Source organism: Xenopus tropicalis, chromosome 6 (assembly GCF_000004195.4).
Source record: "Xenopus tropicalis strain Nigerian chromosome 6, UCB_Xtro_10.0, whole genome shotgun sequence".
Lineage (NCBI taxonomy): Eukaryota > Metazoa > Chordata > Amphibia > Anura > Pipidae > Xenopus > Xenopus tropicalis.
Window position 1 is genome coordinate 27,550,346 of NC_030682.2, and position 24,251 is coordinate 27,574,596.

At 38.6% G+C, this 24,251-nt stretch overlaps 1 protein-coding gene across 1 annotated transcript in view; it reads right to left on the reverse strand.

Annotated features, from left to right (window-relative positions):
• Positions 1-24,251, reverse strand: part of plxdc2 (plexin domain containing 2) — a 249,937-nt gene that overhangs the window by 22,831 nt on the left and 202,855 nt on the right. The window contains exons 10-12 of the mRNA XM_002933138.4: positions 5,109-5,169; positions 2,995-3,142; positions 2,535-2,573 (exon numbers count right to left, since the gene is read on the reverse strand). Coding sequence (XP_002933184.1) covers positions 2,535-2,573; positions 2,995-3,142; positions 5,109-5,169 — 248 coding nt within the window. The remainder of the gene's footprint in view (positions 1-2,534; positions 2,574-2,994; positions 3,143-5,108; positions 5,170-24,251) is intronic.

Genomic DNA, 24,251 nt, shown 5'->3' on the forward strand with positions numbered 1-24,251 from the left:
TTTGTCACTTTCTCATCCCATTTTCTATGCTCCTCTAGCCACTGCCCTGTCTTCCTTCTCTAAACACCAACATCCTTCTTCAGTTTTCTGATACTTCATACTTCTATTTTCTCTGAATTTTTGGGTGCTGCTTTTCTTTAAAGCCTAATACACATTAAAAGTGCAATAAAATCAGTTTAGGCAGGACCCTCCAGCTGAAGGCCCATTGCTGAATCACCCACCCTATGGATTTGTTGGACACCTGCCTGCCTAAGATCTCTATACATCTCCCTGTATGACATCATTTTAGAACAATCAAGCCCACAAACATAAAGGAACATATTTATTATACTGTGTAAAAAACGGTGAGAAAATTCGCCACGCATCGTCAGGCTTTGCTGTGTAAAAACGGGGTAAAATCGGCGTAATTTTTTAATGCGTTTTTTCTTCTGCCGGAACTTACATAAAATAATGGCGTAAAATCTGGTGTTCGGACGGCGATTTCTCCGTTTATTTTACAGAGCTTTTTACGCCATTTTTTCAGCGAATTCATTTTACACGGCATAATAAATATGCCTTTACGGTAATATTTATTAAAATTGGAGACAAACATAATCGGTGATGTTGCCCATAGCAGTCAATCAGCAGTTAGATTTAAAAGGTCGCCTACACGTTAGAAAACAAGAGCAAAGATCTGATTGGTTGCTATGGGCAACATCACCAGTAATGTTTGTCTCCAATCTTAATAAATACAATAGTGTATAGCAATCAAAGGACAACGTACCTTTTGCTGTTCTTTTTTACAATTCTTCAACATTTAACCTTTATATCATTAGTATACCAAGCATTTATACTAAACCATATATGTGAATCATTTTCAATAGAAATTTAATCATGAAGAAAACACATATCAATAATTTCTAATTTGTATTCTTTCGTATTGTTGCACAGGAAAACCAAAAGCAATAAAGACTACAAGATAATAAAGCCTACTGTGCACACAATAAAAATGATTTTTATAATCATCCAGATTTTGTAAACTATTTACAGACATTGAGTGAGATGGTGAAATATGCAATGAAAGTGCAATTTCTCCACAACCTCAATCAATAGAATTAGAGAGATAATGTTAATGGAAGTATTTGTTACATGTAGCCTATAATGTGTTCACAGAGAGAAACAAAAATGGTGAGTTATGACACATTTTGCATTATAATGAATGGTGTTGCTGCTCAATATTATGTTTCATGCTGAGCTATAGAGCACCATTAATGATTGCTGGATCAATAAATATATGTAATATATGTATATTTTTTACTGATATTAAAGAAAATCTAAACCCCTTAAACATTGCTTGCTTATACAGCCCTTCTGAGCGCATTTGCATTTTACAAGATTTTTCTAGTTTTCAAGACATTAGAAATTTTACCACTGCAAACATAAATAAACTGAAACAACACTGCCATCTGCTAGTCAGTTCTACCAACTGGTCTGACAGTCTGGAAGAAGAAATTCAGATGAAGAAAAAAAATCATTAGGGTTGAGGAGACTGCCTCATACAGATACAAATAAACAAAAGTAATTCGGGAATGAATTCCAAACAAGCTCTTAGAAAATCCCATTTACATGGGTTTATCCTATAGGCTAAAGCTCACCCACTGGGCTTTAAAGCAAAAGACAGGACAATAGCTGATCAGATTCCCAACCATAGACCGGTTTCGCCTTTCTTGAGGCTCATCAGTGTAGTGCAGGGTTTTCTGATCAGCTCAGTCAACGTGTGGAGCTGTAAGCTGATCAGAAAGCCCTGCACTACACTGATGAGCCTCAAGAAAGGCGAAACCTGTATGAGGCAGTCTCCTCAACCCTAATGATTTGTTTGTGAATCCACACACTGACTCTACCTGAGCTGATCAGAAAGCCCTGCACTACACTGATGAGCCTCAAGAAAGGTGAAACCGGTCTGTAGTTGGGAATCTGATCAGCTATTATCCTGGCTTCTGCTTTAAAGCCCAGTGGGTGAGCTTTAGCCTACAGGATAAACCCATGTAAATGGGATTTTCTAAGAGCTTGTTAGATGAAGAAAAACAAAGTCTTCTAACGTTGCTCCGGTGGGAGGGGGTTGCCCCCCAGGGGCCCCGAACGCCTGTGCAAACCCCTTCCCACCTGAGTTTGTGTACATTGTACTCAGCTGGGGATCACTGGTGGTGATTGGGTCTGGGTCGGTAGGGTCCAACAGTGCCCCGCCCAGTCTGACCTTGTCAGCAGGTTGTACAGCAAGTTGTTGTACATTCAAACTTTTTAATGTATTACTTTGATAAGTCCCTGTAGAGCACATGGTAGGGTAATTTAGGTTATTTGGTATTTGATTTATACCAACCAAGAGCCGTCACATTAATGGACCCTCTGTTTAATGCCATTTTGTGAGATACATTTGATCATAACACTTATAATACTGGTTCCATTAAATAAGATCTGATCATATCAAAAATACTGGGAACAGTTTTTAGATGTTCTGATATTTTAGGGAAATCAAAGTGTTATTGCATGGATCCTACCTCCATTGTCTTTGAGATGAAGAGCTATTTTTGTGTCATCTGAAAAACACAACAAGATTAACCCCAAATGTTAGTAAAAAATAAACATTGTTGAGCAGCAAGTTTCAAAACAGTTCAGATTCCATATCTGCAAGATTCATTTCAGCCCCTAATAAGCTATCATGCAAGATATTGATACAGCTGGAGAACTCGTTTTTTACCCTGCTGATGAACCAAAAAAATATAGTCCTAATAAGCTTCTTCCAGCATGAGTACTTGGAATACCAAACTGCCAAATAGGATGACTGAGTAGGAAAAAGTGAGGAGAGATCTAATAAACCATTTATAGTTATAAAACTGTAAGAAAAAAATATAATAGAACTTTTTAGAGACTGATTTATTATGTTGCCACTATAGTTTAGGCTCACAGCTATCACCGCTATTATTAAGGTAGAAATGAGTGCAAAAAATGTTGACTTACCTTCTGTCGGAAGGCTGCTGGGAAAGTGGGATGCCATTCTTGCAGTTGTAGTGAAAGAATATATTGAGGTTGTTGCATGAAGTCCTGTGGTTGCATGATGTGAAACTCCAGTTGTCTGAAGCAGGTCCTCACAAACTGTATCTTTGGACTAAAAAAAAGAAAATTAAAGCAAAAAACATGCAACTAATTAACATTTTTGTTGTCAATAATGATGCGCAGAATCCACTATTTTGGGATTCGCTGAACCCCAAATCCTTTGTTAAAGACCAAACTGAATCTGATCCTATGTTGCATATGCATATACATGAAGGGGCTAATGAGCACGCACAGTAAAAGTTTTTCAACTTCCGTGTTTATGTGACAAAAAGTCACTTGATTTAAAGAATTTGGATTTGGTTTGGCCAGGCACGTGGCTTCAGAATCCGAATCCTACTGAAAAAGACAGAATCTTGGCTGAATGCCGAAGTGAATCCTAGATTCCATGCATCCCTAGTTGTCAAATTATATGACCAGTGCCAATGAAAACACAGAAACGTTACCATACCCTTGATATGTATTGTGGGAATGATGGTTAGTCCTGTGCCTTTTTAACAGTAAAACCTGGCAGCAAATCACTACAAAGGCCAGTCATAAATACATGTTGATGACAAAGCAACGTTTAGGGTTATATCTTTCACTGTTATTTTAACCCCATTGTTTATAACTTTTTGCTGCACTTTATGGTTATGCTAGGTTATATACAGTATAACAAACATTATTATGTACAGATTAACAGGGTGTTAATCGAAACAATCCTGTGATTTTCCAATTTGGTAACTGACAAAACAGATTTATTGGAATGCTTTTTTCTCATTTGTTCTCTATGTAGTACTGGGAATGGATCCTTCCATGCAGTATAGCAGAGCATAGTTTGGGGGCCCGGACTTTTTGAAGGTTTTATATGTGACAACTGCATTTCGAAGGGGTGTTTTACCTTTACGTTAACCTTTAGTATGTTACAGTATTCTCCTAATCCTAGCAACCTTTCAGTTAGTCTTCATTATCTATTTTTTTTATAGTTTTTTATTTATTTTCCCTCCTTTTTTTTGAAACATTCCAGCTTTAATGGTCCACTGACCCTGAAAGTGAAAAAAAACAATCGGTCTTTGGGGCCACAACTTAATTGTTATTGTTCATTTTTATTACTTATCTTCCTATTTAGTTCCCCTCCCATTCATCTCTGGTCTCTCAGTCAAACCTTGTTGCTTGGTTTAAGAAGACCCTAGCAACCAGATTGCTGAAATTCCAAACTGGAGACCTGGTGAACAAACACTAAATAACTCAAAACCCACAAAAAGTTAAAAATGAAGAGCAATTGCAAACTGTCTCTGAATATCAACATCTACATCATACTAAAAGTTTACTACCCCTTTAAAGGGTTCAAATATCTATCATAAGATAAACCAATATTTCATGAAAACTTTTTTGTTTTTTGCCCAACAACATAACCAGAAATGAAAAAAAAATAAAAAATTTCATGGGTGTTTGAAAGGTCTGCATTTTTTAATGTATTGTGAATCTCATAGCACATCTTAATTATTCCAGGTTAAAAAGTGACATTATCTTCCCGCCACTGCTTCCATTAGTTGTGCTTGGTTTGAAGAGCTCATTTCTAGCCTTCTGTATTGAGCACGGGGTTATTTGGAAATGCTTTCTAAGAGCTTTGAGCATGTCTGGCATACAGAATCAATAAAAAAAGGACTTATCAAGATCCCACAAATTATTAATTTATTTTTAGCACTTCCAGTGTCTTATATTCTTTGCAAGTAAATGCTTATCAAAACTCAAAAGCCAAAAATGAAAGATAATTACCCTTACAACTATTTACCGAAGTAAAAGTCTGCTAGCTGGAAAAATCTGTGCAATTTGCTTGGGAAATTACTTCAGCTAATATTAATTTGTGTACCTTCAAGCATGCTAACTCCTGTAATCTCTATTTGCTCAGCTTATTTACTTAATCTACTTAGCGTTTTAAGCAAAAATCTGGACGGCTGGAGTATTTGAGCTCAGAAAGATAGCATACAACTATAAATTCCCTTGCTTGGGTACATCAGTAGGGCATTGTTAATTCATACCTCTTCAGCGCAGCCATTTTCTACCCAGTCTTGTCGGTGACGGTCAAATCCACTGGAACACCTGTAGAAGTTGTAAAATATATTTTGGTTAATTAAACTGCTGAAGCAGAATGTAATATATTCTGCAGAGTTGGGCAGCGGAATATAAAGACACCATCTTCCTCTGTCTTCCTCTTCCTGTTTAGTTAGATCGTTGAGGAACAGGCGCAGCTGAATCTATGTCCTGAATCAGCTTCGACTGCACTTGTTCCAGCAAGATCTGTATCAGAGAACTGACAGAAGAGATTAGAAATCAGAGGAAGATGGAGCCTTTGGACTCTGCTGTGCAACTCTGCAGATTTATGGCAGTTCAGCACACAGGGAAACATCTGTACAGCACAAATATTGCAAGGAGGGAGCTTGGAAGGGGGCTGAGGGGTCGAGGGGCAGAGGATGGGCTAGGGTTTAGTTCTTCTATAAAAAAGGGAGGGTAGAATCTGATTTTACAGCATTTGAGCTGTTTTTTTCATGATTTCTACATGAGTTTTTGTTGTTCAAGTTTTAAAATTAATAAATAAATAAAAAAATTCTCAAGTAAATTTCACTTTGCCAGCTGTTAAACGTTACTTTTTTTTTTTAAGAACTTTTTTTATAACTGTTTGCAATTGACACCATTGACCAACTCAAATCCCACATTATTGGTTCCTCTCTATAAATTTCTTTTATCAAAAAGTGTAGGCCTCACTTTCCAACACAGACAAAATGCAATAGAAACTGGCACAAAGAAGGATTTGTTCTCACAAAGAAGGATATTATCTGAAGAATTGTAGTCCACTGAATACTGCTGCAAAAAAACAGTAAATACCAGTGCAAGCACACAATAACTATGAAAATTAGACAATTATTATCCTTTATTCATATATATTGATCAATATATGTATAAATAATAATTCTATTCGTATTCAACATAAATAATATATAAATAATATATAATAATAATAATCATTTTGTAAAAAATGTGTAAAATTTCACCAAATGCATAGGAGTAAAAAGGCATATTTTGCCGCGTTTTTGGGAGTTTGCATGGGATTCAACGACTTTTTCTCTAGTTTTTTCTGATGCCAAATGCATTGAAGTCAATGGGCGTTTTTTCCCACTCAAATACATTGGCACTATTGGGCATTTTTTTTTAACAATAATCTTCTCACTCCAAATGCATTGAAGCCCATGGTTTCTTTTTTTAAGAATTTTCTCACTACAAATGCATTGAAGTCAATGGGTGTTTTGCCCCAAAATTTTCTCACTCCAAATGCATTGCAGTCAATGGGCATTTTCTTCTTGTGCCAAATGGAGTCAATGGGTGTTTTTTCTCCAAAAATTTCTCAGTCCAGATGCATTAAAGTCATTGGGTGTTTTTTTGTTCTTGTGCCAAATGCACAGGAGCCAATGAGCCTTTTTCATACATTAAGTGCACTGAAGTCAATGAATCTATACCAGATGAATTAAAAAATGTGCTCATCCCTAATACTACTATGACTATATTCACATAACATTATTTATATAAAACAGCATACACATTGTGTGTCAAATTGAACGTGATTTAAACTAAAGGATGAGATCATAGGATTCATTTAAACATAATAATTTAATATATACTCATATTTCCTGGACATGTATCAAATGAGCAATACAAAGTACCTGAAGATTCAGTGCCATATTTCACACTTTTTGAAGATTGAAGACTAAATGACTGACACCAAGAGAGAGTAAATGCATTGGCTATAAATACAAAGTTGAAGGAAAGCAATCAAAAAGGTTACAGGTATTAGACAGAATGTACCTAGTGGTAATCGTTTCCTATAAAGCAATCACTAAAGGCTTCTATGGAGTCAGATTTATTACTTATTTTATCTGCAAAAAAAATGAGGTGCGTATATAATGTTTGATTTATTTCTCCTACAATCTTTATGCAAATCATGAAATGGAAAATTATTATTTTGTCATTGTGTCTGACTCTGATACAATATTGATTTATTTACGGATTTTGTGTTAAATGAACTTTCCTGTTACAATAGTGGGTGATCACTCCTTGGTCCTCCAATTTCAGTGGAAAAAATTGCTGCACAACAGTGAACTTCCCACTTTGATTTTTCTCTATTCTTACAATGGTGCCAATAATTCTAGGGATGCAATAAACTTAATTAGTGCACATACACAAGGCCCTCCCCAACCTTGGGCAAGCAGTGCTTGAAGCAATGCTGTATAAGAACTGTGTCTTTTGGAAGGAGTTAGAGATGGGGGTCACTATAGGCCTGTTGTAGACTTTTGGTGCAAACCTTTAGTACACCATCCCTGATCGACCTCCCCTTTGTACCAGTCCTAATTCAGTTTGTGAGCCAAGGTTGTTTAGAAAACCTCACATTATTATTATTATTATAGGGCACATGCATTGTACAAAAGCAACTTCCATAATTCTACATGTTTTATAGTTCATTTAATATAAACCAAATAACCTTTGCTCTGACATAGCTGCATTAGTAAATAGTGATAATGAGCAAACACAGCTTTCTTAATTAAGCTCTCAGCATGTATCTAAGTGCTAATAATTTGCTATGCTTAATCAAGTTCTTAAAACCCATTATAATGAATGTTTAGTAGTATATATATTCTGATCCTCAACACAATTTGGTGCATAATGATACATTGATAATGAAGACACTGCCCTGATTTACAAGACAATGTATTTTGCTTCTTAATAGACTGAACATAAAGCAGATCCACTTTTCTGGAAGCATAGGTCAATGTCATATGGCAAACTTGAGGTTTTAAGACTTTTGGGGACCCATAAATGAAACAAAGCTAAAATACATGAAACTATATGGGTCGACCCTGAAGATTGTCTACTAGACTGGTCTTTCAAGAACACGGGGAAGACCAAGGAAGCCTTCACTTCACATCTCACCCGAGTAACCAGAATTTATTGAGCTCTTGGACCTGATTAAAATTAAGGGGTTGCTGTGTCTGAGAGTAATTTCATTCCTTATTCCTTTATCTGTTATCACAAATCACAGTGATGGCACTGTTCTGTTTTCCAGAGTATGTAATGCAAATATTTTAATCTAAAATTCATAGTTTGCGTAGATGAGTAATATAAGTCTCTATACAGGTATGGGACCTGTTATCCAGAATGCTTGGTACCTGGGGTGATCCATAATTTGGATCACCATACTTTATGTCTGCTGAAAAACCATTTACACATTAAATAAACCCATTAGGGTTGTTCTGCCCCAATAAGGGGTAATTATATCTTAGTTGGGATCAAATACAGATATTGTTTTATTATTACAGAGAAAAGGGAATCATTTAACCATTAAATAAACCCAATAGGGCTGTTCTGCCCCCAATAAGGGGTTATTATATCTTAGTTGGGATCAAGTACAGGTACTGTTTTATTATTACAGAGAAAAGGGAATCATTTAACCATTAAATAAACCCAATAGGGCTGTTCTGCCCCCAATAAGGGGTAATTATATCTTAGTTGGGATCAAGTACAGGTACTGTTTTATTATTACAGAGAAAGGGGAATCATTTAACCATTAAATAAACTCAATAGGGCTGTTCTGCCCCAATAAGGGGTAATTATATCTTAGTTGGGATCAAGTACAGGTACTGTTTTATTATTACAGAGAAAAGGGAATATTTGAATTACTTGATTAAAATGGAGTCTATGGGAGATGGCCTTCCTGTAATCCTAAGCTTTCTGCGTAACAGGTTTCCATATAATGAATCCCATACCTGTATAACATTGTAGAATCCTTACATTCCTTATGCACAAGATTACTACAATCATCTGACCACTGAATTATATTGTGTTGAGGTTATACTTAAACTCTTTACAATGTTTCCCTTTTAATTGGTGACGCTCTTCTACCCATTTCCCAGTGTTTTTGTACTTAGCCAGGGTAATTTATATTTTCCTGCAATACAGTTAAGTGTAAATAGGGCAACTGTACCACATTTATGCACTGACTATTAAAGCCTTTCCTTTTAATTACTGACATAAACAAAGCTTAAGCACAAGGAAGTGGAGCGAGTAATGAATTTTACTACTGAAGCACTGCGATAAAGTTTTATTTAGAATTAAAAAAAAAGCAATTACCTTGATCATATACAAAATTGTATATTTTATTAGTATAAAAGAATTGCCGAAAGAATCAGGTTTTATCAGAAGAAATAATTATCCAGTATTATATACACACACCGGTATGTGTATTAAATATAGAGATAATACAGTAGAGTCAAGTCTAAAATGTCATAATAATAAATGTCTTAATATCTATGAAACCTTGAAGCTAATATTAAGCAACATAAAATGTTAGCATTCAAGCACATTAATTATGGCACTAGAATGTGAGGGCACCCCTATAAACAGCTCTAAATGCCTGCAGACACATTGACTTATTTCCTGTCATATATTTTAATGGGTTTATTTACAAGAATCAATTTAGTAGACAATATAACAGAACTACATTTATACAAACCAATATCAACCACCTCAAATGGAAACATACTGATTAAGTCTTAGTTACAACATTGTGGAAATGAAGAGTGTAGCTACACACAGTTGCTTTTTGCCTTCACACCAAGGCTGATGGCATACAGAGAAATGTCTGGACTGTGTTCTAGACTTTCTAGAAGTGTCCACCACTAACACACACGTGAATGGGAATGCTTGACAACTTGATACTGACACTTTTTTTCTCTGAAATCAACTAAAAATCAGAGGCACCGGTGTAGTCAGGTTTTTTCCATTCAAGGCAATGGGAGATGCCAAGGAACCATAAGTCTCCTGCTTTGAACTAATGTATAATCATGTGCAAGCCCTATGGCAGTGACCCCCAACCTGTGGCTCCTGAGCAGCATGTTACTCACCAACCCCTTTGATATTGCTGCTCATGATGAGCGAATCTGTCCCGTTTCTCTTGGCCATAAAATTTGCGAAACAGCAAGAAAATTCCATTATGGCGAAAAATTTGCGAAATGCATTTGTTGCGGGATTTTTTTGTCGCCCACGGTTTCTTTGACACAACCACGCCCAATTTGATGTGACCACGCCCAATTTGACGTGTAAACAAATTTTTCCACGGCACTAGTTTCTGCGTAACTATTTGCCAATGGTGACATTTGCTGCAAATCCATGCCTGGCGAAAAAAATTTGCTCATCACTAGTTGCTGCCAGTGGCCTCAAAGCAGATACCCAGTAATACATTTCTGGCTTGGAGACAAGTTTTGGATATACAGTTTTTGTCACAATCGGTATCCCAGAACCCAGAACACATGCCAAGGGTCCGGTCTCGTCTCACACTTCTGCCTATAACAGCCGCCTTTCACGCTGGGAGGAGCCCTTCGCTACTCGGATGCCACCAGGACTAATTGTGAGAGACCCAAGGAGAGAGATCTGAGCAGGCAAGGGAACCAAAAGTGTAGCAAGAAGAGGGGGAACAATTCGGAGTCGTCAAGACAGGCCGGGGTCAGCAACAATCAGGCAGCGCAGTATGAAGTCGAAATCCAGAAGAATAGTCAAAACGGGCAAAGGTTGGTTCAGGCAGCAATTCAGTAATAGTCAAGGACAGGCAGGAGTCAGAACACGGCAAAATAATACATAGAATGCACCAAGGAACTAACAGGAAGTAGATCTACGTTGGGCATTGAACAAAGGGCAGTAAGCACTTAAAGTATTTGAATTTGGCACCAAAATGACGTCATGCACACGCCAAGTGGAAGAACGCGAGTGCGCATGCGCACACGTCAAAGGGCGCGTATGTGCGTTAAAAAGAGGACGGACAAGCGTGTGCACCTAAAAGAAGATGGCGGACGTTCCTGCACCAGAGGAGGCAGCAGGCGTCCCCGCCGTCCCACTAAACCACCAGGTATTGTTACAGATGTACTCTAAGCAGAACCAAGCAGGCTAGCAGTTCACTTGGGGTTACCAAATAGCCAATCACAGCCGTTATTTGGCTTCCCCAAAGAATGTCACTCTTTACATCTGAGTGTGGCTCACAAGTAAAAAAGGTCGGGGATCCCTGCCCGACCACATCTCCAAAATTCTACCCTTTGGCAAAGTACTTTCAGCTACACACAGTTTCTTTTCATTCATTATTCATCTTAAAAAAGTATTTCAGTATAATCTACTCCTGCTAACTATTATTTGTTGACTAATGAACCTATATCCCTCACAGGGGAACTATACTGAAAATGAAAGTTTAATACAAGCTTCATCATACTGAAATAAGAAACATTCTAAATATAATCTAAATTTGGTACTGTTTCTGTAATAGTGAAGTTACTCTGTTTCTCTTCATTCTTTATTTATATAGGTATCACAGTTAGATCTTATATATTTGTGGGGGGCTCCCTTTCAGTTTGGTTCATTCAAATAACCAGCACTAACAAAATCTACCAAGAAAACTGACTGCATGTATAGAGACAGGATTTCTGGTAATTTTTAAAGCGTGAGCTCTGATACATCTTCTAGGCAAAGGAGGACCCCCAAAGGCTGGATTAGACCTAACTGTCAATCAAAGTCTGGCACCAAAACCTGCATGGGAAGAAAATGAAGAGAGACAGATGCTGAAAAGGAGATAGTGAAGAGTAACTTGATCATTTCAGAAACAGTAGAACATTTTTAATTGTTTATATTGAGAAAATGTTTTATTTCAACATGATGAAGCTTATATTACATTTTTATTTCCATTTGGATAGTTGCCCTTCAAATATTAACGGGTCAATTAATATTAAACCATAAAAGGCTTCATTTTACACCTAAAATCAAAAGGATGCTAGGTAATTGGGGTCAGTGACTTGTTAACGCCTAGGCTGAGTAATTGGACTTCCAGTGTTGGCAGAAGGATTTGGAAACCAAAAAGAGATATTATCTCATAACCTTCCTGATTGACGGCATGGTGCTAATGGCGTTAGCTGTTAAAAACAACATTAACTCACCTATAATCCCATAGCAAAGTATAGATACAAATAATATTCTAAAAAACATTTAACAAAAGTCTTTCATTAATTCCAGACCCAAAGTTAATAAACATTAATAAGGTTAAAACAATACAATTCCAGAATAAGTCTGTTGCCCTAGGCCTGCGTTTCAAGACCTTACATTCAAGCCCTCCAAAGGGCTGACATATAATTATCACTCATTAAAACTTTTCCTTGATGTATCAATCTGTTCCATCATCCGAATCCTTTCCCCTGATGTGATCCAGGCAAGGGAGTCTGGATTCAGATGGGTATTTGTACACAGTGCTGTTGCTGAGCTGCACAAAAACAATAGTGCCCCTAGTATCCATAGAAAATAAAAGCATCCAGCTGCTCAAAACATATTTTGACAAACTGATACAAGCCTCTTTTATAATTTTCATAAAAAATGTAAATCGTAAAACTGATTGGACTACTAGGAATCAATCTCAATAATTTTTTTAGCATACCAAATGTACATAGGTACTTTAGTGTTTCATGGTCCACCAAAGGAACATTTCATGTGTGAGACCAACTATATTGATTGTTCAGTGCCTAAATGAATCCATCTGGATGCCCCCAGATTAAGCCCCAAAGAGTGGCAGAAAATTTCCCAGGGGGTGCAAAGTTATCAAGCAAAACAACTTGTGTTTCTAGACTAAGGGGCTGATTTACTAAGACACGATTTCGAATCCGAATTGGAAAAATTCCGATTGGAAACGAACATTTTGCGACTTTTTCGGCGTCTTTGCGATAAAACGCGAGTTTTTCGTAGCCATTACGAAAGTTGCGCAAAGTCGCGATTTTTTCGTAGCGTTAACACTTGCGTGCAAAGTCGCGCCTTTTTCGTAGCGTTAAAACTTAAAAGGTGCGACGTTTCGCGCAAGTTTTAACGCTACGAAAAAATCGGGACTTTGCGCAACTTTCGTAATGGCTACGAAAAACTCGCGTTTTTTCGCAAAAATCGTAAAGACGCCGAAAAATCGCAAAAATACGGAAAAATCGCAAAATTACCGATCATTACGAAAAAAACGCAATCGGACGCATTCGGCCCGTTCGTGGGTTAGTAAATGTGCCCCTTAGCCTGTGTAAAATAACTAGGTGCAAGGTGTGTAGAAAATTAATTTATTGGCAAAGCCCATAAAGTCTCTTACAGCTTAAATAATTAGTTAATAATTAACTCAGGCGGCTGTTTATGCATAAATCAGGAAAATCTGCCACTTGCACTTTGAGAACACCGCTAAATACCACACACATTTTACCAAAACATACCAAGACGTGCCAGTATTCTTACTACAGAAAATGGATAACGAGCATATTAACTTCAGACGAGTCAGTATAATAACTAAATTAAATAGATAATGGACATTTTAACGCCAGCCATGTCAGTATGATTACAAAGAAAAATGGATAATTTTAACCCAAGATAAAACAGGATAAGAACTACAGGGAATGGATAATCAGCATATTATGTGCCACTAACTGCAGACATGCCAGTAGGATAAATGCAGAAACTGATAGATTGGAAACATTCTCTCACCTACACTTGCACAGGCAATACCAACACCTTTCCTGCTGCTCACACACTGCTTGTCTATCTCTCTCTCTGCCTGGCTCCTGTAAAAAATCCAAGATGGCTGTGCATTCCACAGTGGAATGCATGGCCATCTTGGATTTTTTTTCTCAAGAAGCAGGGAGATGAAGAGAACTGAATACAAGCAGGACAACCTGGGACATTTAAATAGTGATCTGGGGCAGTGGGCTGTGACCCAGGTATGCAAAATGTCAGGGGGGACAAACGCCCCCTTGCCCATATTTGTCGATGCCTATACAGTTTGCCTATATTAGAAAATATATGTGGATAGTAATATTGTCACTGTTTTGCTCTGTAATGAATAAAGCATTTAGAATTCTACCCATACAATTTAGCTTTTTAAGTATTCTGTGTGTTCTCCCTGCAAAAGATGATGACTATAATTAACACAGAGTTTTATAAAACTGATACCATTTCCCAAGGCTCAGTGGTTATTATGTGAGGACAGATTTCACTATTCGCTCATTCTGGGTATATATTTTACTTACATCTGTCTTTCATGTATAGTCTTAGACAGGATATTTTTGCGATCAAAGATAAACGGCTTGAAATTGTGATATTTTTCCTGCAATAAAGAACATTATTTCTGTGAAATCAAAATGTCCTTATGTTCTATGAAGCCTGAAGACTGATGAATTCCTAACAGATGCTTTACCCCAAAACACATTTTTCATTAAATGTGAATATATCAGTCAAACTCTATTTTGTCTCTTAACATCAACATATGATACTAGTTAACGGTTAGTTGGGAACATTGTCTAAACAAACCTTTAATACACACAATGATCCATTTGTTTGTCTGAGCCACAAGAAGTGGATCCTGATGATTTGACCCAGGGGCGGAACTAGGGTTAGGCAGAAGAGGCAGCTGCCTAGGGCGCAATGATTGGGTGGCGCCAGGCTGGAGCCTCTCCTGCCTACCCCTAGTCCTCTTCCTCTGCCATTGCCCCCGCTGCTTGTCACTAACGGTGGAGGCAATGATGTTCTGATCGCGCCCCCCCTTCCTCGCACCTTTCCCTTCCTTCCTGCTTGTGCTTTGGCACGCATGCACCGTTCGGGGGTGGAGTGGCTGACTGGGTTGCCTAGGGCGCCCGGTCAGTTTGGCCCGCCCCTGATTTGACCACCAATATGTAACCCAAACCAGGTTAATCCTTGCACTATATTTGGATCACATGAAAGGCCTTTGTAGATTGTCTGGCAGTTTGTTGAAAATAATAAACTTGTTAGGAGATGTTAGGGGACTGGTCAGAACCTCAGACCAGGCATGAGATTCATAACCCGGAAACCTGTTACCCAGAAAACTCTGAATTACATTAAGGCCATCTTCCATAGGCGGAGGGTGACTTTTTTATTTGGGGAGGCTAAATAGGGGCCATACACAGACTGAAAAATAGAAAGTGCAAAAAACCATAACAAATATATAAAAGCACAATGAGCTTTGTCAGGGGGAAAAGTTAACTTACCCTCCATCTGTTAGGGTAGGGGATAGGGATATTATAGATATCAGGTGACAAAAAACAATTTAATTTCAGCTAGTGGGTCAGTCTTTAGAACATATACAGTATAGTACCTGTGTATAGTACCTGTGGGATGAAAACTGCAGCAATAGTTCAAAGTTGGTTCTTGGGTAAAGTTTACAGCCTGCAGATTCTTCAATTCTGCACTGCCTCAAGTGTGCAAAATCTCCTGATCCCTGTCTGCATCTGCGCCTTGATTGGTCAATTTAACTACCTATCAAGAAAGCTGTGCTCTGATTGGAGAATCCACAAGAAGAAAGATCCAATCAGAGCACAGCTGATTTCTGCAGAACCCGGAGGAGATTTGCAGGGCAATGAAGAAACAGAGCCAGGTTTTTATTGAAAATCCGCCTATGCCATCTCCCATAGACTCCATTTTAATAAAATAATTCACTTGGATTCAATAATGTGAATACATGTAACGTCAAAAATATATTCAAGGAAACCATAAACAGATACTGTAAATAGTGTAAAGGGTTTGTTTGGTACCTTCAGTGTTTCAGTCTGTGACCTTATAGAAAAGAGTAAAATCAGACAAAGGTTTTCTTATCAAGCAAACCCAGATACCAAACTATGAAAAAACATAAAAATGAGGAGCAGAGAGCAGTGAGTGATTCTTATATTGTATAATATAAATATTGTAGTCAATTAATTAGTAGCTATGCTCTGGTCTTCCTGCGCCCGTTATGCTTTATCTCTGTGTATTGAATAGAACTGTCGGTTTGGAGGCACTTGGGAAACACTTGGCCTGCACTGCTTGCCTCAGGAACTGTCTTTGTTTTGTAGCTGTTTATTTTCTCATCTGCCCAGCACAATCATCAGTCCTGCAAATCCAGGACGACTTGCCGAGTAATCAGGGACCCTCTCTCCTCTATCCCTGATTTCAAAGCTCATTATTTTTGCTACTTAGTGAAACGCATCAAGCTGGCGGGAACATGTTACATCTGAAAGTGCCCGCAGCTATTACTCTGGCTAACCTATATATTCATGGAAATCTACTGCCACGATTATTACAGTTACGTAAAACCGTAGAGTTCTTTTTGGAGAAATTACCACATTGTCTTCATTTACATAACAAAATGCACCCATTTTATTTGTAAATGAAAGTCAGCAAAGTGCCAGTTATTTAAAGGCAATAATTACTTTCTCAGTCTTCTCCTAAATAAGGGAATATCAGTTTGAAATTGTTGTTCAAATTTCTTCTTCAAAAACAAATAATAAACTGTAGCACCTGAAAAGAATGTATTGCTTGATGGCAGAGCTAAGCAAAGTGGCAGTGCTGGCGCATTACAGATGAATACGTTATTGCAGTATTGTCCAACTTATTACATCTAGTGGGCCAATTAACTTTCATACAGCATGTTTGAAGGCCAAATTACAGTGCAATGAAGTCTATGGAGCCTGAGAGCAGACTGGGGGCCATAAAAATAATCTCGACTGCCACATCCAGCCCACGGCTTTCAGTTGGATAGCCCTGGGTTACCATATCTAAAAAACAGGGTTCATGTTGACTTTTTTCTTAGATGAGATGGTTAAATCACACCTGCTTACATTGAAAAGATGAAAAGAAAATTGGAAATTGTTCCAGGCATCCCTAAAATTGATCCGTTTACTTCCACACATGTCACCCGAAGCCCCCCTGCATTTGGTGTCCAAGAAAAAGGCCAAAATATAAAGAGTTGGATTGTATGGTTAATGGAAATGTAAATCCTCAAAACAAATACATATACAATGTATCTATTACATAAAAGGACATATACATTTTTTTTCTAGTTTTCACAGTATTGGTAGTTTTTAAACTGATAAGGCAATAATTCTGATACAACCGCCTACTGGACATTGTGTCCAACGGGCTACAGTCAGTTGAATTAAAGGGGACCTGTCACCCTAAGAAATAACTCCAAATTATTTTCTATATTGTTAGTTGAGCAAAATAAACTTTACTTACTCTATACAAATAATATAAATCTTGTTCCATTCCGTCATGGAATTACTCAATCAAAGCAGGCAGGCACCATTTTGTGGACACTGTTAAGAAGACAAGCTTTGTATCATGCCAAAATCTTGTGTATGTGCCAGAATGGGGGACCAGATGCCCTTGCCCATGCACTGGCTACACAATTAGATGGTGAGGAGGGAGGGAAAAAGTGAGATGTGCAGTGACATCTAGGGAGTGCTGAACAGAAAGCTAACATTTTTGTCTGCCCCGCCTCTATGCCTAAATAGAGGCGGGGCAAGTAATATATGATTGACAGCTGGGATTTTTAAATGCCTTTATAATGGGTTTGGATGTGTTAATATAAAAATGAATTTGGGTTTCTTGTTTAATTTGAAAAGGACTTTTATTATACAGCTTTTTTATGTCTGGGTGACAGGTCCACTTGAATGAATTTCATATGAAAAAAAAAAGGTCTTGAGATATTGCTGTGCTTAGAATTGACCAGAGAAACATCAGATGTATTTTCTGCTCACTAACTTCATAATTTAAACATCTCATGATCTTTTTAATCTCAAGAAACTTAAACAAGAAACTGTATCTGGACAGCTGAACGCAGGTGCCCTTTTTGTTTCAAATTCATTACATTAGTTTCAAAACTGCTAATGTCTAAAATATAATTCATGTAAATTGCACAAGGCCTCTGAGCGATTTTACATTTATTTGTTTTAAGGGTTTACATTTTCTTGATGATTTGTTTTCTGCCATACATTATCACATAAAAAAGTGATTTTTGATGTACATGGAAGAGAACAATAAACATAAAGGTTAAGGCCAGTCAGTTATATTATATTTATAGATGTGTTTTCTCTGTCAGAGCCACATGATTTTTATAGTTAAAAAGGAAACAACATTCCATTGTAAGTTAATAGTAGTAGTAAGGAACACATCCGAAAATATATTAAATACATCACAGGAACATATCCTCATAAGCAGCTAATTTATTTAATGAATGGTTGCATGCAGGATTGTCAAAAAGTATCATTATAGTAATGTTGGAAGCTTACTGGATAAGGCAACGTAGTTAATGTGACATGTAACAGATTCCTTAGGGAAGAAGAGCTTTTAAAGCATAAAGATACAGGGCTGCCGTACCCTTAAACTTCCACTTACGTTGCCCATATTATATCAATAATTTAATGGTTGGGTGCTTAGGGTAGTGACAAAGGCAGCTGGCCCTGCACAGAATCAAATCTAACACCAACTATATGGCACATGTAAATTATTTAAAGGTAACCACAGGGCAGTGCATCCCTTAATAAATCAGCTGTTGTCTGATACTGTAGCTCATGGTCCAAATAATCACTGCTGTTAGACTGAAAAAATGATTATCCTGTTAATTCAATGAAAAGGTATCCACAGGACTGCACCCACCTAACACATACAGTACTGCCTGATCCTGTATCCCATAAACCAGGGATCCCCAACCTTTTATACCCATGAGCAACATTTAAATGGAAAAAGAGTTGGGGAGCAACATAAGCATGGAAAAAGTTCCTGGGGTGTAAATAAAAGCTATAAATGGATATTTGGTAGCTCCTGTGTGGACTGGCAGCCTACAGAAGACTCTGTTTTACACTGGGTTTTATGCAACCAAGATTTGCCCCAAGCCAGAAAATCAAAAATAAGCACCTGTTTTAGGCCACTGAGAGCAACATCCAAGGGGTTGGGGAGCAACATGTTGCTTGTGAGCCACTGGTTGGGGATCACTGCCACGACCAAATAACCACAAGCCCAGATTTGTGGAGAGGCCACAAAGGCCCGGGCCTAGGGCGGCAGAAATGTAGGGGTGGCATGCCGGCCAGGCACAACGGAATTTTTGAAGTTTTCTTCCATACGGAGCAGTGGGAACTTCTCCACACTTCTCTGTATGGGACTTTAAATGTATGCGCATGCGCGCTCGCGGGTGCGTGGGGGGGGGAGGGCGGGGGTCGAGCGGTTGTTTGCGCATGTGCGTTGGGGGGAGTTATCAACGGGGGCGGCCTATGGGCGCCCTGAAGGCAAATCCGGCCCTGAATAATGGTAAAGGTAATTACTGGTTTAATGTCACAACAAAGCAAACTAGTAACATAATAAAAGTCATGGTGCACACAAACAAACCGAGGACACACACACATGTAAGGCCACATCAGCCAATTAATGGGCAAAGTTCTGTCTTTCAGTTCCACACTTCTTCCTGTTACAGTTAGAGCTGAATTATTTCCTGTCAGCTGATCTCTGAGGGCACACACAGCCCATCACTAAATGGTGGCTCAAGGGATACTGATATATATATTCCAGTTTGGTGAGATTCTTTAATAGGTCACTTAATTGCATATATACATATCTGTTAAATACAAATAGAACTGTTCTAAACTACTATGGGATCTATAGGTTCAACCCTTTTGCTACTGAGAACTATAACCTAAAGCCTCTCCTTCAGTCATTGGCTACTGAAAGTGATTGGGAGCTGCACTATACAAAAGCTGGGCAGTAAACATAGTGTAATATGTGTCACGATGGTCTGTTGATCAGAAAATTGAACTGCTGAAAAAAATGAAAGCTGAGACAATTACAACAAATTGTTTACATGCTGCTTATTAGTGGGCCCATGAGGAATTCCGACTGAGAACTTGCATTGATAAATGCCCCAATTAATGCTGAAACACTGCTAGTTCATCAGTCATTAACCTTCTAACTAATCACATTCATTTACACGTATAAAGGATCGTTTTATGTCATATAAATGAACATCAATCTGAGAATGCAAGCACATCCATAATACTTGAATAATATGCCTTCATGCTGAACATTGTTATAACATTACTGTACAACCATTTTTTTGTTTCTTATACACTTTTTAAAACAGCCTATGGTATCAGAGAAGCTCATTAACTCGACTCCCAAACTGTGCAGCGAATATGTACGATTCAAATGAATGGCTCCCTTTTCAGAATGATAGTAGGAAGGGGTTTAAGAGGCTTTAGCTGGAAGCCCAATTAATGGTGTAAGTTAAAGTCTAAACTCAAATCAGGATAAGATGACAGATTATGCACACTTTAGAAAACATTATATAATTACTCCATGGAGACAGTAAAGTCAAACAGGCTTATAGTATGTGATCCATTAAATGAAGGAAAATAAGCTTTTTTAGAAGAGGAGGTTTTAAAAGACTGGATGGTACAGTAACTTCTGAATATGCAACATGGAAATGATGTATACTGGTAATATAACAATTTTTTTAGACTCTGTTGTAATTTTTGGTTTTTAAAACCAGTGACCTCATTGAAATAGAAATGATCAGCAGAAGGTTTTATTTGTGCATCTACCGCCACTAAACTCCATATTGGCTTCTTTCTTTCTGAACATGGTGGGATTCTAAGCAGATGTTTCCAGTGCATCCAGTTGTTCTAGGGGGCACTAATGTGGCAAATCCATTGGCAGTAAAATACCAAAATGACTTTCCTTCTCCTTTAAAGGAGACATATTGGATAAATGGGAAAACCCCTAACCCTCTAGGCAATTATGAATAATATACGGTGCTGGTTTCCCTTTGGGCTAAACATTAATCCTATCTGTAACAATGGCCCCTTTATTGGAGCTCCCTATAGATCCTCTCAGGTCCCTGTCTGTGTTTCAAATGAGGGGTGGGTGTGTCCTAACGGTCCCTGCCAGAAGCAAAGTAGGAGGGGCAGAGCCAATCACAGCCCTGCAGTCACACAAGCACAGACAGGCTTCAGTTCCCTATCAGGTCAGCCTACCTGCTGATTGGTTCCTATCCTACAGTGCAGTGTACTGAGGGCCGCCGGCTCCCCAGCTCATCCAGAGAATTCAGCCAGCAGGAAGTGGAACTGATGGGCGGGACTACTGGAGTTTTTGTGGAATTTCTCAATAAATCAGTCAGAAACAACTTTTTTAGCACAATCCTTCTATATCTAGAGGAGTATAATTCACTGGTACATTCTTAATTTTTATAGGATGTCTCCTTTAAACCTTTCTATCTCGCTGCTCCTTACCTCTGGAACTCCATCTCTGAATTCCTCCATAGGGAACTCTCACTAAATCTCATTAAGAAAAAACTCAGATGCTCTTCTGGAGCACTAAAACATTATTTTGTCTAGTCCCGTGCTTAAAGGAGAAAGAAAGGTAAAAACTAAGTAAGCTTTATCAGAAAGGTCTATGTAAATACAGCCATAAGCACTCACAGAAACGCTGTGATTTGTTGTGTCTGTTTTCCTCTGCCAGAGACACACAGCTCTCTTCCCTCTTCTGCTCCCTCAAGAATGCTAAGAACTCCCACCCCCCCCTTAGGAAAGTGGATCTGAGCCAATCAGCAGGAAGTTTCCTCATAGTCTAACTGTGCATGTACACCGGTCTTGTTCTCAGTGCAGGAGTGAGGCATTATGGGAACTTTCTTTACACAGCTCAGCGTTTTTTTCTTCCTGTTTGGCTTCTGATCATCTGAACGGAAGAAATATGGGGAGACTTAAGGGCACTACTGAGAGAATTGAAGGTATGCCTGCAGCTTCAGATTTAACTCTTTATTAGCCTTTCCTTCTCCTTTAAGGGCAAACGCCCATACCTGGTGCACTCTAATCTTCCAATTTGTGCCTGTATGTTACCCAGCTACTTAAATTTTTAGCTCTACGGGGCAGGGACCTCCTTCCTACTGTCTCATACCACAAAGCACTTAATCTCTCTGTATACTCTTGATACTTATTTATTGTATTTATTATGACACTTGTATTTCCTATTGTGTATATTGTAAGATTGTACAGTGTTTTGTGTGCTTGTAGTGCTTTATAAATAAAGTTATACATACATATCTATATATATATATATTTATATACCTATATACCACCTACGCATCAAAAACCTCTAACGCAGGTTTAACTTCTACATCAGTGCTACTCAATCTATTAGCTTTTTTAAATTCTGTTTCTTCTGCTACAAAGCCCATATAAATTGGATATTGATAGATATGTGAGTCGATTCAATTTTGCATGTCGAAGCTTAAAACCTGTAGCCACAAATATACAGAGCTAAACAATCTGACTATATAATATAGAATAGATGATTATTCATTTTAATGGTCATTAAGACTATGGGGCACATTTACTTACTCACGAACGGGCCGAATGCGTCCGATTGCGTTTTTTTCGTAATGATCGGTATTTGGCAATTTTTTCTGAAAATTGTCGCGACTTTTTCGTTGCCATTCTGAATGTTGCGCAAAATCTGCCGATTTTTCCGTAGCGTTACTACTTGCGCGAAAAGTCGTGACTTTTTCGTAGCCTTCGCGCCGAGTACGAAAGATTCGGATTCATTCAAGCTTCAGTATGGTGACTTTTCTTGGGCCGGGTTGGAGCTGCAGGGTGCCATTGAGCCCTATGGGAGACTTTCCTTGGGCCGGGTTGGAGCTGCAGAGTGCCATTGAGCCCTATGGGAGACTTTCCTTGGGCCAGGTTGGAGCTGCAGAGTGCCATTGAGCCCTATGGAGACTTTCCTTGGGCCGGGTTGGAGCTGCAGAGTGCCATTGAGCCCTAATGGGAGACTTTCCTTGGCCGGTTGGAGCTGCAGAGTGCCATTGAGCCCTATGGGAGACTTTCCTTGGGCCGGGTTGGAGCTGCAGAGTGCCATTGAGCCCTATGGGAGACTTTCCTTGGGCCGGGTTGGAGCTGCAGAGTGCCATTGAGCCCTATGGAGGCTTTCCTTGGGCGGGTTGGAGCTGCAGAGTGCCATTGAGCCCTATGGGAGACTTTCCTTGGGCCGGGTTGGAGCTGCAGAGTGCCATTGAGCCCTATGGGAGACTTTCCTTGGGCCGGGTTGGAGCTGCAGAGTGCCATTGAGCCCTATGGGAGACTTTCCTTGGGCCGGGTTGGAGCTGCAGAGTGCCATTGAGCCCTATGGGAGACTTTCCTTGGGCCAGGTTGGAGCTGCAGGGTGCCATTGAGTCCTATGGGAGGCTTTCCTTGGGCCAGGTTGGAGCTGCAGGGTGCCATTGAGTCCTATGGGAGGCTTCCAAAATCATGCTAAGTCTGAAAGTTTCCCCACCGCTTACGAGCGCTCAATACGAAAAAGTCGCGACAAGATACGAGCGCATCGTAATGGCTACGAAAAACTCGTGACAATTTCCGAAAAGTCGTAAAGGCGCCGAAAAAATCGCAAAAAATACGAAAAAGTCGCAAAATGTTAGTTTTCCAATCTGAATTTTTCCAATTCGGATTCATGGGTTAGTAAATCTGCCCCTATGTATTTGTGATCCTGTACCTGAACTGGCCTGTGTAACTAAATACGAGAGCTTAGAATCCCTTTTGGAGCCCTACGTCACCTTCTGCATTGTTGCGCTGACAATGCTAATGTATTTTATTTTTACTCGGCAGAAGTGTTAAATCATCATGCCAATGTACCCTGCCTAATATGCTTTTACAATTTGGTCTGGAAACATTTTGCAAAAGTTGCACAAAGAGAAGAAAAAAAAAATCACTAGTGTGAACTAATTAATCATTTTTCTAATTTTAGAACATACTTGTTCTGGGAGAATAATCTGCATTTTCATAAAGAAAAATCACACAGAAATGGTAACGCAATAAAATAACTTGCTAAAAAACACAGTACAAATAACCTCCGTTCGTATTTCATAGCAGTTCTATTATAAATGTCATGAGACTCGTGGCTTTGTTCATTATAACCTGACAATATAAAAAGTTAAAGCCTTTGGTGCTACAATAGGTGCTAAACACTGATCTATATTATATGACAACATTGATTAGTCATGCCTTCATGGCTTCTCAGCCCCAAACATGAAGTCCTGACAAATAGCATTTCTTTCCTCTGCTGAAATAATGTATAAGTCTCACCTGAATGCACATTACTCTTAATTCTCATGGCTTTCTGCCTGATCTCAGTTGCTCAATAGCACTCTTCTTGTAAATTACCATTCTTTTTACATACGACCAGTCATCCTTTGTATAATGGTTCTCAGTATGTCAGGTTTAGTACCTTCAATAGCCTGCATAAAAGTTTGTCATTTGCACACAGTGGCACAGTAAAGC